At 36.1% G+C, this 14,927-nt stretch overlaps 1 protein-coding gene across 5 annotated transcripts in view; it reads left to right on the top strand.

Annotated features, from left to right (window-relative positions):
- lrrcc1 (leucine rich repeat and coiled-coil centrosomal protein 1) overlaps positions 1 to 14,927 on the top strand; it is a 137,864-nt gene that overhangs the window by 74,846 nt on the left and 48,091 nt on the right. For all 5 annotated transcript variants that reach the window (XM_059979248.1, XM_059979239.1, XM_059979223.1 and 2 more), the window contains one exon: positions 7,706 to 7,907. In XM_059979248.1, coding sequence (XP_059835231.1) covers positions 7,706 to 7,907 — 202 coding nt within the window. The remainder of the gene's footprint in view (positions 1 to 7,705; positions 7,908 to 14,927) is intronic.

Genomic DNA, 14,927 nt, shown 5'->3' with positions numbered 1-14,927 from the left:
AAAACGTTGAGTCTGGTGACTTAACTGAATACTTCTCTAATTTATTAGGGAAATTTTTGGCGAGGACACTTTGCGGGTTAAACCTACTATTGATCGTGCCCACAGAGTTTCGAGATTTTCGGCTGCGAAAGACAAGCCACGAGCTGTGATTGTCCGTCTCCATTATCCTCGGGAGAAAGAGCTTTTAATTCGATTAGCTTGTCAGAAAGGTATGATTTCTCACAGAAACAACAAGTTTCGTATTGTTGAGGATTATTCATTCGAGGTAATGAGGGCGAGAATCGCTTTTAAACCGGTGATGGCGGAGGTTCATTCGATTGGACTTAAACAAGCTTTAAGATGCCCAGCGAATCTCAGAATTACGTTGAGCGACAACAGTCAGCGTTTCTTTAATACTCTGGAAGAAGCGAAGAAATTCGTTGAAGAATATCGTTCTTCTAGTACAACTTGAACTATGTGTTATGTGGATGAACTTTTGGAGAAAGACGCCATTCCATTTTAGGCTTTAACTTATGAAGCTGCGGTATAGCTTTTTATTTTGGTCTGTAGGCCTGGTTTTTTTTTAATATCATGATTTACAGATGCTCTTTTAACTTTACTATAATGTCTTTTTTCTTAATTAATTTGTTTTCCTCTGGATTAGATATACATGTTAAGACCTTGTAAAAATGATTTGTTTTTTAAGATGTTGTTTCTTCTTCCCATAAGACTTTGCTTTCCGTAAGCGCTTATTTGCCTGTATTTGAGAATGGGACGAAGGATTTGAATTTTTGAACCTTTTATTTATATATATATATTGTAGTGGTTATTGAACCCTTTTTAAATTTTATTTTGATAACCTTTTTTTTAAAAAAAAGATTGGTAAATTTACATTTATATTTTGTAATATGGTCCTTTCAAAATGTCGTTTCTTCTTCCCATAAGTCTCTGTTTTTGAAACGTCATTTCCTTATATTTGAATATGGAATTTTTTTTAAAGGCATATTACACTATTTTAAATTTCAATGGTTATCCTTTTTTTATTAATGATTTTTTTGCTTTTTTATATTATTTTTTCATTTTGATTGATATATATTTTTTCTGTTTATAACCCTGTATTTATATGTGGGGGTTATATAGTTTCTCATTTCTTTCTTTTCATGAAGTCGCCATCTTGAAAATGGGGGTAATATTAGTGTTAGTTTGTGCGCCTGCCGCTTGGCTTTTTTTCGTGGGGTTGGGGGAGGGGGTAGGGATCTTTTTTCACGCTTTTGCTTTTTATTTTTTTGCTTTTAGTTTATGGGCCGACTTTAAATTATTAATATTGTTGAGGTGTCATGTTCTCCGGTTGCTCCTGAATCATTTTTCCTTCTTCCTGAATTATGGGTTATGTGTCTTTTTAACCTTTTATGATATGCACAACTAGTATTGGCATGATGGATAAGTCTATTAACTTTATCTCCTGGAATACTAATGGTTTAAATCATCCGATTAAATGTAAAAAAATATTTAAAGTATTCCATAGACTTAATGCTAATATTATTTTTGCACAGGAGACCCATATTAGGAGGGAGGATAATCAACGCTTTTTTTGGTTCTGGAAAGGTCAACAATTTCACTCGAATTGTACCACCAAAATTAGGGGTGTGTCTATTTTTATAGACCCCTCAATTTCGTTTACACATCATGAAATTATTTCTGATCCACAGGGCAGATTTTTGTTGATAACTGGTTCACTTTTTAATCGAAAAGTGGTTCTAGTTAATATTTATGCTCCAAATTTTGACTGCCCTGAATTTTTTAAATGTTTATTTACTTCCCTTCCTAATCTAAATGAATATATGTTGATAATGGGTGGAGATTTCAATTGTTGTTTGAATCCTTTGATGGATAGATCTAAACCTATTCGAATTCTTCCGAATAGATCAGCCTTACTTATTAATTCCTTTATGGTTGATTCGGGAATTACTGAAATATGGCGGTTTTTGAACCCTAAAGATAAAGAATTTTCGTTTTTTTCACATGTATATCACAGTTATTCTAGAATTGATTATTTCCTTATTGATCATTGTTTATTAACAGATGTTATTGATTGTAAATATGATTCTATTGCTATTTCGGATCATGCACCTTTGAAGTTATCTATCAAGATTTCGGACTTTTCCAATAAGACTAGATCTTGGAGACTCAACACTACTTTGCTTCAAGATCCAGAATTCATCACCTACATAAAACAGCAAATTGACTTATTTTTCTCAACAAACTATACTGAAGAGATTGACAAAGGAATACTTTGGGACTCTTTTAAGGCTTTTATCCGTGGACAAATTATCTCATATTCCATTGGTAAAAGAAAACAAAGATATTTAGATATTGCTCTATTAGTGGATAAAATTAAAGAAATTGATAAGATTTATTCCGTGACTCCTACCAAAGAACTTTATAAGAAGAGAGTTGAGCTTCAAATGGAGCATAGCTTATTATTATCTTCTTCAATTGAGAATCAATTAATTAGGATTAGGGCTCAATTTTATATCCATAGTGATCGAACTGGTAAATTGTTAGCTAACCAATTAAAAGCTATCTCGACTAAGCGACAAATTATTAAAATTCGTAAACAAGACGGTAATCTGACTACTGATCATAAAGAAATCAATAACACTTTTCAAGATTTTTATAAATCTTTATATCAATCAGAATTTGATGGCGATCTGTCCATAATGGATAATTTTTTTAACAATTTGAATATTCCCAAACTGACAGATGAAGATCGAAGTTTGTTCGATGCTCCTATTTCTATGGCCGAAGTAGGGGAGGCTATCTCATCAATGAACTCAGGGAAAGCTCCTGGTCCTGATGGTTATATTATAGAATTTTTAAAATTTTTTTCTTCTTTGCTTTCCCCTTGGTTATGTGAAATCTTTAATGATACATTTACTAAGAAGGGATTACCCCAGTCTTTTTATGAAGCTACTATCTCTCTAATTCTTAAAAAAGATAAGGATCCTACTTTATGTGCATCTTATCGCCCTATATTGCTATTAAATGTAGACTCTAAGATTCTTACAAAAATTTTAGCTATTAGGTTAGAAAAGGTACTATCACAGATTATTTCAGAAGACCAAACTGGTTTTATTAGGAACCGGTATTCCTTTTTTAATGTTAGAAAATTGATTAATATAATTTATACTTCTTCACCCACGACCTCAGAATGCGTTATTTCATTAGATGCTGAAAAAGCTTTTGATAGAGTTGAATGGACATACTTATTTAATGCCTTGAAAAATTTTAATTTTAGTTCTAATTTTATATCATGGATTAAATTAATGTATTATAAACCTGTTGCTTCTGTTCTTACAAATAATTACAGATCCTCTTTTTTTCAATTATCTCGTGGTACGAGACAAGGTTGTCCCTTATGTCCTTTATTATTTAATATCGCATTAGAACCTTTAGCCATTGCTATTCGTGAATCTCCTAATATTTTTGGTATTACCCGTAATGAGAAGTTATACAAGTTATCACTTTATGCTGATGTCTTGTTGTTATATATTTCTGATCCTGACAGGTCTATTCCCGCTATTCTATCCTTGTTGGTTCAATTTGGTAGTTTTTCTGGTTATAAACTAAACTTAGATAAGAGTGAATTATTCCCTTTAAATGCGCAAACTTTATTGAATGACAGGACACCATTTAAAGTTGTTACTGATAACTTTATTTATTTAGGTATAAAAATTACCAAGAAGTATAAAGATTTATTCAGATTGAATTTTTTGCCCATGCTTCATCAAATTCAACAACTTACTACTAGATGGTCTCCCTTATCCTTATCATTAGTTGGTCGGATTAATGCTATTAAAATGATGATTTTACCGAAATTCTTATATTTATTTCAAGCCTTACCAATTTTTATTCCTAAATCTTTTTTTGATAACATTGATTCAAAAATTTCCTCATTTGTGTGGCAAAATAAAAACCCTAGGTTAAGTAAAAGACAGTTACAGAAATCTAAAAAAGATGGTGGTTTAGCTTTACCTAACCTTATATTTCACTATTGGGTGAATAATATTCGAAACTTAATATATTGGAAACTAGATTTGGATTCACCATTGTGCCCACAGTGGGTAAATTTAGAATGTAATGATGCACAAGGATATTCTTTATTCTCCGTTCTTGGTTCTTCTCTTCCTGCTGATTTAGTTAAACTCAATAAACAGATATCCAATCCTATTGTCAAACACGCATTACGAATTTGGTTTCAATTTCATAAGTTTTTTACTCTGGAGAAACTTTGTTCTTGATAGCCCTATCTTACTTAACTTTTTTTTTAAACCTTCTTTAACAGATCAAGCTTTTAGCATATGGAAAAGAAAAGGTATAATATGTTTTCCTGATCTTTTTTCTGAAGGTAGTTTGATGTCTTTTGACCAACTTTCCAAAAAAATTAAGTTACCTAAATCTAATTTTTTTAGATATTTACAAATCAGAAATTTTTTATATAAAGTTCTACCATCCTTTCCCAATTCAACTTTGATAGATTTTTCAGATATGATTTTTACCTTGAATCATTGTCAGAAGGGATTAGTGGCTCTTATTTATAATATGATTATGAAGATACAACCAGAAATATCAGGTAGAATTAAACAAGAGTGGGAAAAAGAACTTCAATATAATATATCAACAGAAAAATGGGAAAAAATTCTACAAATGGTTAATTCTTCTTCTATATGTGCTAAACATGCTTTAATACAATTTAAGGTCGTACATAGAGCTCATATGTCTAAAGATAAGCTTGCTCGATTCTATTCTCATATTAACCCTCAATGTGACAGATGTCATTTAGATGTGGCTTCATTGACCCACATGTTTTGGTCATGTCCCACCTTACATAACTATTGGAAGGACATATTTGCTACCATTTCCTCGATTTGGAATATTGATTTACAACCTCATTTTATCACTGCAATTTTTGGTATACCAAATGAGGATGGTAGTCGACTTTCCCCTTCAATTAGACGAATGATCGCCTTTGCAACATTAATGGCCAAAAGGTCTATATTACAAAATTGGAAAGAAGTAAATCCTCCTACCACGTTTCAGTGGTTCTCTCAAACTATTTCTTGTCTGAGCTTAGAAAAAATTAGAAGTACTATTTTTGATTCATCAATTAAATTTGAAGAAACTTGGGGACCGTTCATTCGACACTTTCATATGAATTAATTTGGCCTCTTCCAGACCTTTTCTCTTTTTATTCTTGTTCTGGCATGGAGTTCCGGAGTTTTTGACACTATCATATACATATAAACTATTATTATTGCCCATGTTAGTTTAGGTTTATTTTTTTTTCATATACATTTTTTCTTGCATTTTTATATATTTTTTTCTTTTGGTGACTATTCTTCTTCTTTTCATGTATAATCAATATAGGTTTGATTGATTATTGTATGATTTTTTTTGCTGATATTTTAATAAGATACTGTTATCTTATTACTAATTTAACCTCAAGTCTAGTGCATTTATAACCTATTTAATATTATGTTATGTTTTTCTTTATATATGAAATTTAATAAAAAGAAAAAAAGAAAGAAAGAAGTTAACTGGTTCAGTCTCAAGGATACATGTGTTAAATTTCAGATTGAGAGTGCAATAGTGAAGGTCTGCCGCATTGCTTTGAGTGAATAGTTAAAAAACTGTTTGTTAAAATGATTATTTAAAAAAAATCATGGTGCTATTCCTGACACTTAATAAACTTCCCTTAGTATTCTGCCCAAAATTCATTTCTCAATTAGTATTACCAAAACTGGATCAAAGGATTGAATGGCCAGTTCATGTTTGTGGTCCCCGTGATCTTTGTGTATTCTATTTTTTCAGTGTTATCTCCACCTAAAATTGGGTGCTGTTCAGAGAATAAAGAATAATAAGAGGCACTATAGACTTTGTGCTCTTCATTGGGAAACATCCGTTGAGAGAACATTTGGACAAAAAGCAGGCACATTGCTGAATATTGATTATTTTAGCTGGGTACTTTCAGAAGCTCTGTTTTGTATGCTATCTAGTCATTTGTGATTTAACATTTTTAACAAGGATCATACATGCAAACACTTTTATATCGAAGAGAATGGGCATGTGTAGGCTGGTCTCCAGTCAATGTATTATTTTTGTTTTAGAAACTAGTAGACTATTTCATTTAATGAACATTTTATTCTAATTTTATTGCTTTGCTTATCTTCCAGCTTTCAATACTGACCTGCATTATCATCTTAGAAATGCTAATTGCCCTACTGTATGTTCTTAATTATATCTGATTTTGATTCAGGTTCTTTCCAACTTTGATTCACAAAGGAATTAAATACTTCTAATTCTCACATGTTTATGATTGGAAGGATTTAAGATATGCTTCTTGTTTGATATTCACAACGTATAACCAATTCTCTAAACCTTCAAGGAGTTGTTGAAGCTTACCTTACTATCTAACTAATAAATGAACAATTACTACCGCTAGCTTAACTTCAGTAAGATCATTGCCATTCATTAAGTGATATTTGAAATTTCAGCTGATTAGTCTGCATGCTGCTTGGTACCAATATCCCCAATGGTAATATAAACAGCTACATTGTGACTGAAAAAACAAGGTGAAAATGTGACCTCCTTAAACAAACTGATGCATTGCTGAACACTATCAATGTTGAAAGGGAAGAGTCCTAGTTAAAAGAATATTTTATGTCCTTCTCAGGATAGCATCAAATAATATACACTCCAAATGTGTTTAATTAGGAAGAAACTTCTGTAATGTAGAGAAAACAGAAGGCAGTTTGAACACAATGTTAGATTTAAAAGCGTTGGAGAGTTCAGAACTTTATTGTATTAATGAGAAGGATTGCTTTTACTAGGTATCCATGCCTGACTAGAACACATCAACTATGCAGTTATATTTTATATCAATGATTCCTATATTAACTAAATACCCTCTGACTATGGCACTATACTTTAACACAACAGGAACAAACAATATTGAGACAGATGGTAACAGCTGGCACCATGAACCTTTCTTCCTGTTTATCATACCAGGGACCTTTTGTCTTTAGCAAGCCTTATTGGGATCTCCATAAGCTGGTATAAAGAAGGAAGCAAAATGAAAAGGCAAAGAAACATGAATAAGGAAAGATAGTAAGTTTGAGAAGTTACGGTAGTTGGCCAGTTGTTCCAGTTCTCACTTGGCCATATCTATATCCTACAATTGTTTCCCTGGATTTTCTGCTACTCTTGAGAATGTCACTGGTTTCTTCAAACACAATTAGTTTAAAACAAGCAAGCTTTGTGTGCAATAACTTTGCAGCTTCCATAGAGGATACAATTGTTTTCTTTATGGACCCATGACATGGGAAGCAACACAAAAATCAGTTACAGTTGATGCTCTTTTCTTTGCTGATGTCATGAAACGTTATTATTGTCCTTTCTGAAGATAATCTTAGGCCATAAAATTCATTTCTTGCTCCTAAGTTGTCTTGCAATCTTATTTTAAGTAAGCATATTTTGTTTTATTTTAGATTAACGAAACAACACACACAAAATGCTGAAGGAACTCAGGCCAGGCAGCATCTATAGAAAAGAGTACCATCGATGTTTTGGGCCAAGTCCTTCATTTCCAGCATCTGCACATTTTCTCTTGTTTGTAGTTTCAAAATATACTGTTTTTATTAGCATTGACAATGCGTTTATTCCACAGAAAAGAAGTAAAGTCCAGAGTTACTTTAAATGGGCCGGAGTTCCAAGATGCTGTGTCTCGAGAAGTAGCAAAAGTAGAAGAAAGGCATGCTCAGGACTTGAAAGGATATCAAGAAAAAATTGATCTATCTAAGCAACAGTATAATTCTTTGGAGGATGAATTTCGGATGGCTCTAGCTATTGAAGCAAATCGATTTAAAGAGGTAACTAACGAGCATGATTATATTTTTACATAAACTTATCTTGAGCTTATAAGAATTTGTTCAATTTAAATCACTGACACCCACCACCATCACGTTTAAAGATTGTTAAAACATAGAGAGTTATAGAGAGATAACAGCATGAAAAGCAGTCCTTTGATCCATCAAGTCTACACCAAACATCAACCACTCATTTGCAGTATCCTCAATTTGTCATTAACTTCCCTCCACCCCTCTCCCAGATTCCTTCAGTCGTCCACATACTGAGGGCAGTTAATAATGTTGTTAGAGCATATTTCAGCCAACAAATCTAAATAGAGAGGTAAGGACTGATAGCTTGCCTTTTTATAACTGCTGGATACATAAATTCAATTTCCCTTTAAATAATCAAAAACTGATTTAACCCCTGAATGCAGGTATATTTTAGTAAATATTAAAATGGTTAGACAATAGACTGAAGGATTCAAATATTAACAAATTTGAGAAAACAAAGCAACTACTTAAAAACATAAACATAAGAGGTTATACAGATGCTGGAAATCCAGAGCAACACACGCGGAATGCCAGAGAAACTCAGCAGATCAGGCAGCATCTATGGAGAGGAATAAACAATCGGTGTCCTAGGCCAAGACCCCTTTGTCAGGACTGGAAGGGAAGGGGAAAGATGCGGGAATAAGGTGGTGGGGTGAGGGTAACATTATACTTCATTTGCCACTTCTTTGCCCATTCCCCTATCTAAGTCTCTTTGCAGGATCTCTGTTTCCTCAACACTACCCGCTCCTCCACCTATATTTTAATCATCGGCAAATTCAGTCACATATTAATCCCATAGTCCAAATCATTGACATACGTTGTAAAAATCAGTTGTCCTAATACCAACCCCTGTGGAACTGGTCCACTGGTAATCATCAGCCAGCCAGAATAGGATAGCTTTATTCCCACTCTGTTTTCTGCTGATCAGCTAATGTTCCACCCATGCTAGTAAATCCCCTGTAATTCCATGGGCTCTTATCTTGCTAAGCAGCCTCATGTGTGGCACCTTGACAAAGGCCTTCTGAAAATCCAAGTACACCATATCTACTGCATCTGCTTTGTCTACCCTGCTTGTAATTTCCTCAAAAAAAAATGCAGTAGGTTTGTCCGGCAGAATTTTCCTTTAAGGAAACCATGCTGGCTTTGTCCTATCTTGTAATGTGCCTCCAGGTATTCCGTAATCTCATCCCTAACAATCGATTCCAACAGCTTCCCAACCACTGATGTCAGGCTAACGGGTCTTTAGTTTCCTTTCTGCTACCTCCCACACTTCTTAAATAGCAGAGTAACATTTGCAATTTTCCATTCATCCGGTACAATGCCAGCATCTATTGAGTCTTGAAAGATCATTAATAATGCCTCCGCAATCTCTCCAACTAGATCCTTCAGAAGCCAAGGGTGCATTCCATCAGGTCAGGAGATTTATCTACCCTCAGACCATTAAGCTTCCTGAGCATATTCTCAGTTGTAAATTTCACTGAACAAACTTCACTTCCTTGACACTTTTGAATGTCCGGTATACTGCAGATGTCTTCCACTGTGAAGACTGATGCAAAATACACATTCAGTACCTCTGCCATCTCTGTGTCTCTCATTACAATATCTCCAGTGTCATTTTCTATTGATGCTATATCTACCCTCAACTCTCTTTTACCTTTTATAGACTTAAAAAAAGTTTTTAGTATCTTATTTGATATTAGTCGTCAGCTTCCTTTCATAATTCATCTTTTCCTTCCTAATGACCTTAGTTTCCTTCAGCAAGTTTTTAAAAGCTTCCCAATCTATCTTCCCATTGACTTTGGCTTCCTTGTATGCCCTCTGTTTTGCTTTTACTTTGGCTCTGACTTCACTTGTCAGTCTTTATTCCACTGAAATACCGACACATTGGAATTTGGTGTCTCCTTCTCAAATTTCAAAGTGAACTTGATCATATTGTGATCACTGTTCCCTAAGTGTTCCATAACCTTAAGCTCCCTTATCACCTCTGGATCATTGCACAACACCCAGTCCATCACAGCTGATCCCCTGTGGGCTCAACAACAAGCTGTTCTAAAAAGCCAACCCTTAGACATTCTACAAATTCTTTCTCTTGAAGTCCAGTACTGGCCTGGTTTTCCCAATCTACTTTCATGCTAAAATCCTCAACGATTATCATGACATTGCCGTTCTGACACGTCTTTTCTATTTTCTGCTGTAATTTGTAATCCACATTCGGCTGCTGTTTGGAGGCCTGTATACAATTGCCATTAGGGTCCTTTTACACTTGCCATTTCTTAACTCAATCCATAGAAACTCTACACCTTTCAACCCTATGTCATCCCTTTCTAATGATTTAATATTATATCTTATACACAGAGCCACACCACCCCCTCTGCCTACTAACCTATCTTTCTGATACACCATGTATCCCTGGACGTTCAGCTCCCAATGACAACCATCCTTTAGCTAAGTTTTAGAGATGGCCACAACGTCGTACTGCCAATCTGTAGCTGAATTTCAAAATCGTCCATTTTATTTCCTATGCTGCATGCATTCAAATATAGCACTTTCAGTCCAGTATTTGTTGCTTTCTATTTTAACTGCACCACACCTCTATTGCCCTGTAACTCTGTAACTCATCCCACTGGGTGTGATTATGTCTCATCTCCTGCCTGTCCTTTCTTTCATCTCTGTTGCACGCTATCTTTGATTTATCTCTGTTTTCCCCTTCTCCAGCTCTATCACTCCGGTTCCCATCTCCCTGCCAAATTAATTTAAACCCTCCGTAACAGCACTATATCTGCGAGGATATTGCACCCCTTTGGGTTCAGGTGTAACCCGTCCTTTTTGTACAGGTCGTACCCCCCCAGAAAATGTCCCAATGATCCAGGAACATGAAGCCCAGCCCCCTACTCCAGTCTCTCAGCCACGCGTTAATATGCCTGATCATGCTATTCTTGCTCACGTTAGCACATGGCACAGGCAGAAATTCTGAGATTACTACCTGGAGGTCCTGCTTTTCAGCTTCCTACACAACTCCCTAAATTCTCTCTTCAGGACCTCCTTCCTTTTTCTACCTATGTCATTGGTACCAACATGTACCAAGACTTCTGGCTGTTCACCCTCTCCCTTCAGAATACTGTGCACCCGATCTGAGACAACATGTACCCTGGCACCTGGGAGGCAACACACCATGTGGGAGTCTCTATCAGGCTGACAGAGCCTCTTGTCTGTTCCACCTGCTATGGAGTCCCCTATGACTACCACATTACTCATCTTCTTCTCTCCCTCCTGCACCACGGAACCAGGTTCAGTGCCAGAGACCCGATCACCGTGGTCGTCCTCTGTCAGGTCACCTGCCTCAACAGCATCCAAAACGAGATAATGATTACTGAGGGAGATGGCCACAGGGGTGCCCTCTACAATCTGAGCTCTTCCCTTCCCTTCCCTGACAGTCACTCACCTTTCTAACTCTTGCAGCCTTGGAGTGACTAACTCCTTGTAGCTCTTATCTATCTCCTGCTCACACTCCCTAATAAGCTCTAGGTCACCAAGCGGCAGCTCCAGATCCCTAACACCGTCTGTCAGGAGCTGCAGCTGGCACAGATGTGGCCATCTGGGAGACTAGAAGATTCACAGGATTCCCACATCTGACACCCAGAGCAAAATACTAACACTACAGACGTGCTCTTTATTCCTCTGGGGGAAAAAAAGGAAAGAAAAAAAAAACGAAGTCCACTTACCCACTTACCTCTCCGAAGCCCAAATGAGCCAAATCCCTACCACTCTGCCTCAGATCACTCCGTCGATGACCACTCTACTAGGCAGCGTCTCCCTTTTGTGCCTGAACATCCCCTGCGTACCTAACTCACGATTGGTGCTCTGGTTATCATCGCTGATAGGCCACGTACAATGGACAAATGCTCTCGAAGCTCCCTTTTTAAATAACCGTTGCTGATCTGTGAGAAATCCCTCTTGGTAAAGCTCTGTTGATGCCACTGGTACAAGTTGTTGAGGGTGAGGGCAATTTCCACCAGACAACATAGGTATAGCATTCCTGATAGGGGATGGAAGTGCATAGGAATTGGACACCTGTAGTAAAAATGAAACCATTGGGGCAAGAGAACTTAGTAGTTCAAGAGATCGAGAAGTGTCATGGATGTAGGTGGAATTGGAAGGAAAACAAAATGGAGTCGATGTATGCAAACAATGGAGCAGGACCAGGCAGAAATAATAGTTCTACCCAGCCAGTCAGGTTTGTGTATCTCGGGAAGGAGCTGGAAATGAGCAGTGCGGGGTATTGGAAATGAGTTTAGTGGCAGTGAATGAGAGATCTCCAGAGTGATGGAGGTTTGTGGTGGTGCAGGAGACAGTATTCTGATGCTACTTATAGAGTCCTTTTCTCGATAAGAAGAGGTGTTGGAGAGTTGCCACCTGGCTTCAGCAAGATAGAGGTCAGATTTCTGTGGAGAGAGCAGAAGGCAGTGCGTTCAGAGAGCATGGGATTCAAATTGGAGCGGGGACTACTGAAGCCAAAACATTAAGAGATGAAAATATCTGGAACGGACTGCAGGCCAGAGTGGAGTGTCCAAATAAAAGAGAAAGATTGAAGATGGGAGAAGGCATCATTGGTGCAGAGTGGGCAAGTCGAAGTGTGCTTGGAGAGGAAAGGAGAGCTCAACATCATAGCGAGTGCGGGTGGGCAAAGCCTAAGGCCCTTGCTGAGTAGAAAACATTCTGCTTCGAGGGGAAGGCCAGAAGAGGGCGGTGAAAACACAGCAGGGATTTGAGCTGGGGTAAGAGGAGGTCGGAGGAGAGGGGAGGATTGGAGTATTCAGGGAAAGTGTGGTGGGAGGAAGATGGGGTCTCACAGGAATGAAGGGAGAACAAAGAGTAGAGCGGAGCCTGAGAGACCAGGGTTGGTGGGAATTACTGGTGGGACAAGAGCCTTCTAAAAACATTTTTTAAAATTTAGATTTTAGCAAAATGAACAAATGATGCAGAACTTTATGCAATTTCTGGTATGAAAGCAGAAAATTCTCCTTTCAATCTTTTTTTTATTGATTTTCAAATAAAGAATATACAAATACAAATCGAAGGAGGAGTTTAACAAGTAGATAATATAAAAGACATATAAACAGCAATATTAAAGACAAAAAGCATATAATATCAAACTCAAATAGGTAATATATTATGCTGTTATATATACAATGGTCAGAGAGAAATTACAACTCCTCATAGCAATCGTAAAAAAAAAAATTGGAAATTTTATTGATAGAGAAAGAAAAATCCCACTTACTAAACTAAAACAAAAAAGAGAGAAAGAAAAAAAAAGAAAGATTGGGCAGTCCAAATGAGGATAAACTTAAAAAAGAAAGAGATAGGAAGAAAAACACATCCTTCCAGTCATCTTCGAACCTTCATGGACAAGGATATTCTCCAAAGAGAATAAAGAAAAATAAATAAATAAAGATAAATTAAATCATGTGAAAATATTGAATAAAGGGTCGCCAGACTTGTTCAAAATCAAAAGATGTATCAAATGTCCGGTTTCTAATTTTCTCCAGGCTTAGACATGACATGATGGAGGAGAGCCAGTAGAAAACAGTGGGCGAGTTAGATTCTTTCCAGTGTAGCAAAATAGCTCTCCTAGCCAGTAAAGTTGAAAAAGCTATCACATGTTGGGTGGAGGTAGACACTTTGCTTGCTTCCTCTGGGAAAATCCCAAAAATTGTTGTAAGTGGATTAGGTTGAACATCCATATCTATAACTTTAGATAATATTCCAAACACATCCCTCCAAAAATTATTTAAACTTACACATGACCAAAACATATGGGTTAGAGTAGCCACTTCTGCATTACATCTATCACAAATAGGGCTTATATTTGGAAAAATATGTTTTATATAAATATTACTTTCTAGTAATATTTATTCTAATTTTTTTAAACCATCAACTTTGGATAAGGCTTTTCTAACATGGAAAATTAAGGGAATAAAAACTTTTTTAGATTTGTTTTTACAAGACTGTTTAATGACTTTTTCACAGTTAATGGATAAATATGATATCTCCAATACACATTTTTTCAGGTATTTACAGGTTAGGAATTTCTAACGTGATTTTTTACCAAATTACCCCTTGATCTGCTCTTCAAATTTGGCTTATGTTATTTTTCAATTTAAACCTTTTCAAAAACGATTAATACCTATCATTTATAAACAGTTAATGAATGCTCGCACATCGCCTAATGTTAGGGTTCAATGCTCCGGGGAAGTAGAACTTCAACATTCACTCTCAGATAACCAATGGAGTAAAATTTATTATTTAGTTAATAATTCATATATCTCCGCATGCCATATTTTAATTCAGTTTAAGATAGTACATAGGGTCCATCTGTCCAAAGATAAATTGGCGCATATTTTTCCTAATATATGCCCTATTTGTGATAGATGTAATGCAGAAGCAGAAAATTCTCATATCCTCCTGTTAGTACTCTTTTCAGGTAAAACACAGAGAGAGAAAAGCAATGTTTGAACTTCATGACCTCTGATGAGAACTGTCAAAAATTAGAGTATGAACAAGTATTAAAGTACAGAAGCATTAAAACTAGTTCGAGGAGGGAAGAACCAAGTGATCAAAACACAATTTAAAATTTTTGTAGACTTTCTCAAGGTCCTTTACAAATAAAGTTTACTTACTTGTAATGCAGAAAGCAGCAGCCAATTTGAGCACATCTGGCTTCTATAAAAGATTAAAGCAAAAGCCAGTGAGATGTTCAAAATTGCTGGCGTCATTGCTCTGCTGATATCCATGTGAATCCACCGGTGGATAAGTTCATATCGAGCTATTCCAGAGGGGATGCTGCAGCATAATCTTACACTTGCTGTGGGACACTTGTGCTATACACAGCACAGTATCAGTTTCCTAGTACAGGTGAAACTGCTCCATGCCCATCATAACAAACGGGAGAAATCAACTGCTAAAAGTCAGATTTCATTTAGTTAATTTCCT

This window comes from Hypanus sabinus, chromosome 1 (genome assembly GCF_030144855.1).
Source record: "Hypanus sabinus isolate sHypSab1 chromosome 1, sHypSab1.hap1, whole genome shotgun sequence".
NCBI classification, from domain to species: domain Eukaryota; kingdom Metazoa; phylum Chordata; class Chondrichthyes; order Myliobatiformes; family Dasyatidae; genus Hypanus; species Hypanus sabinus.
The sequence above is the reverse complement of the archived record's forward strand: the minus strand, read 5'-3'. Positions and strand labels throughout refer to the sequence as shown.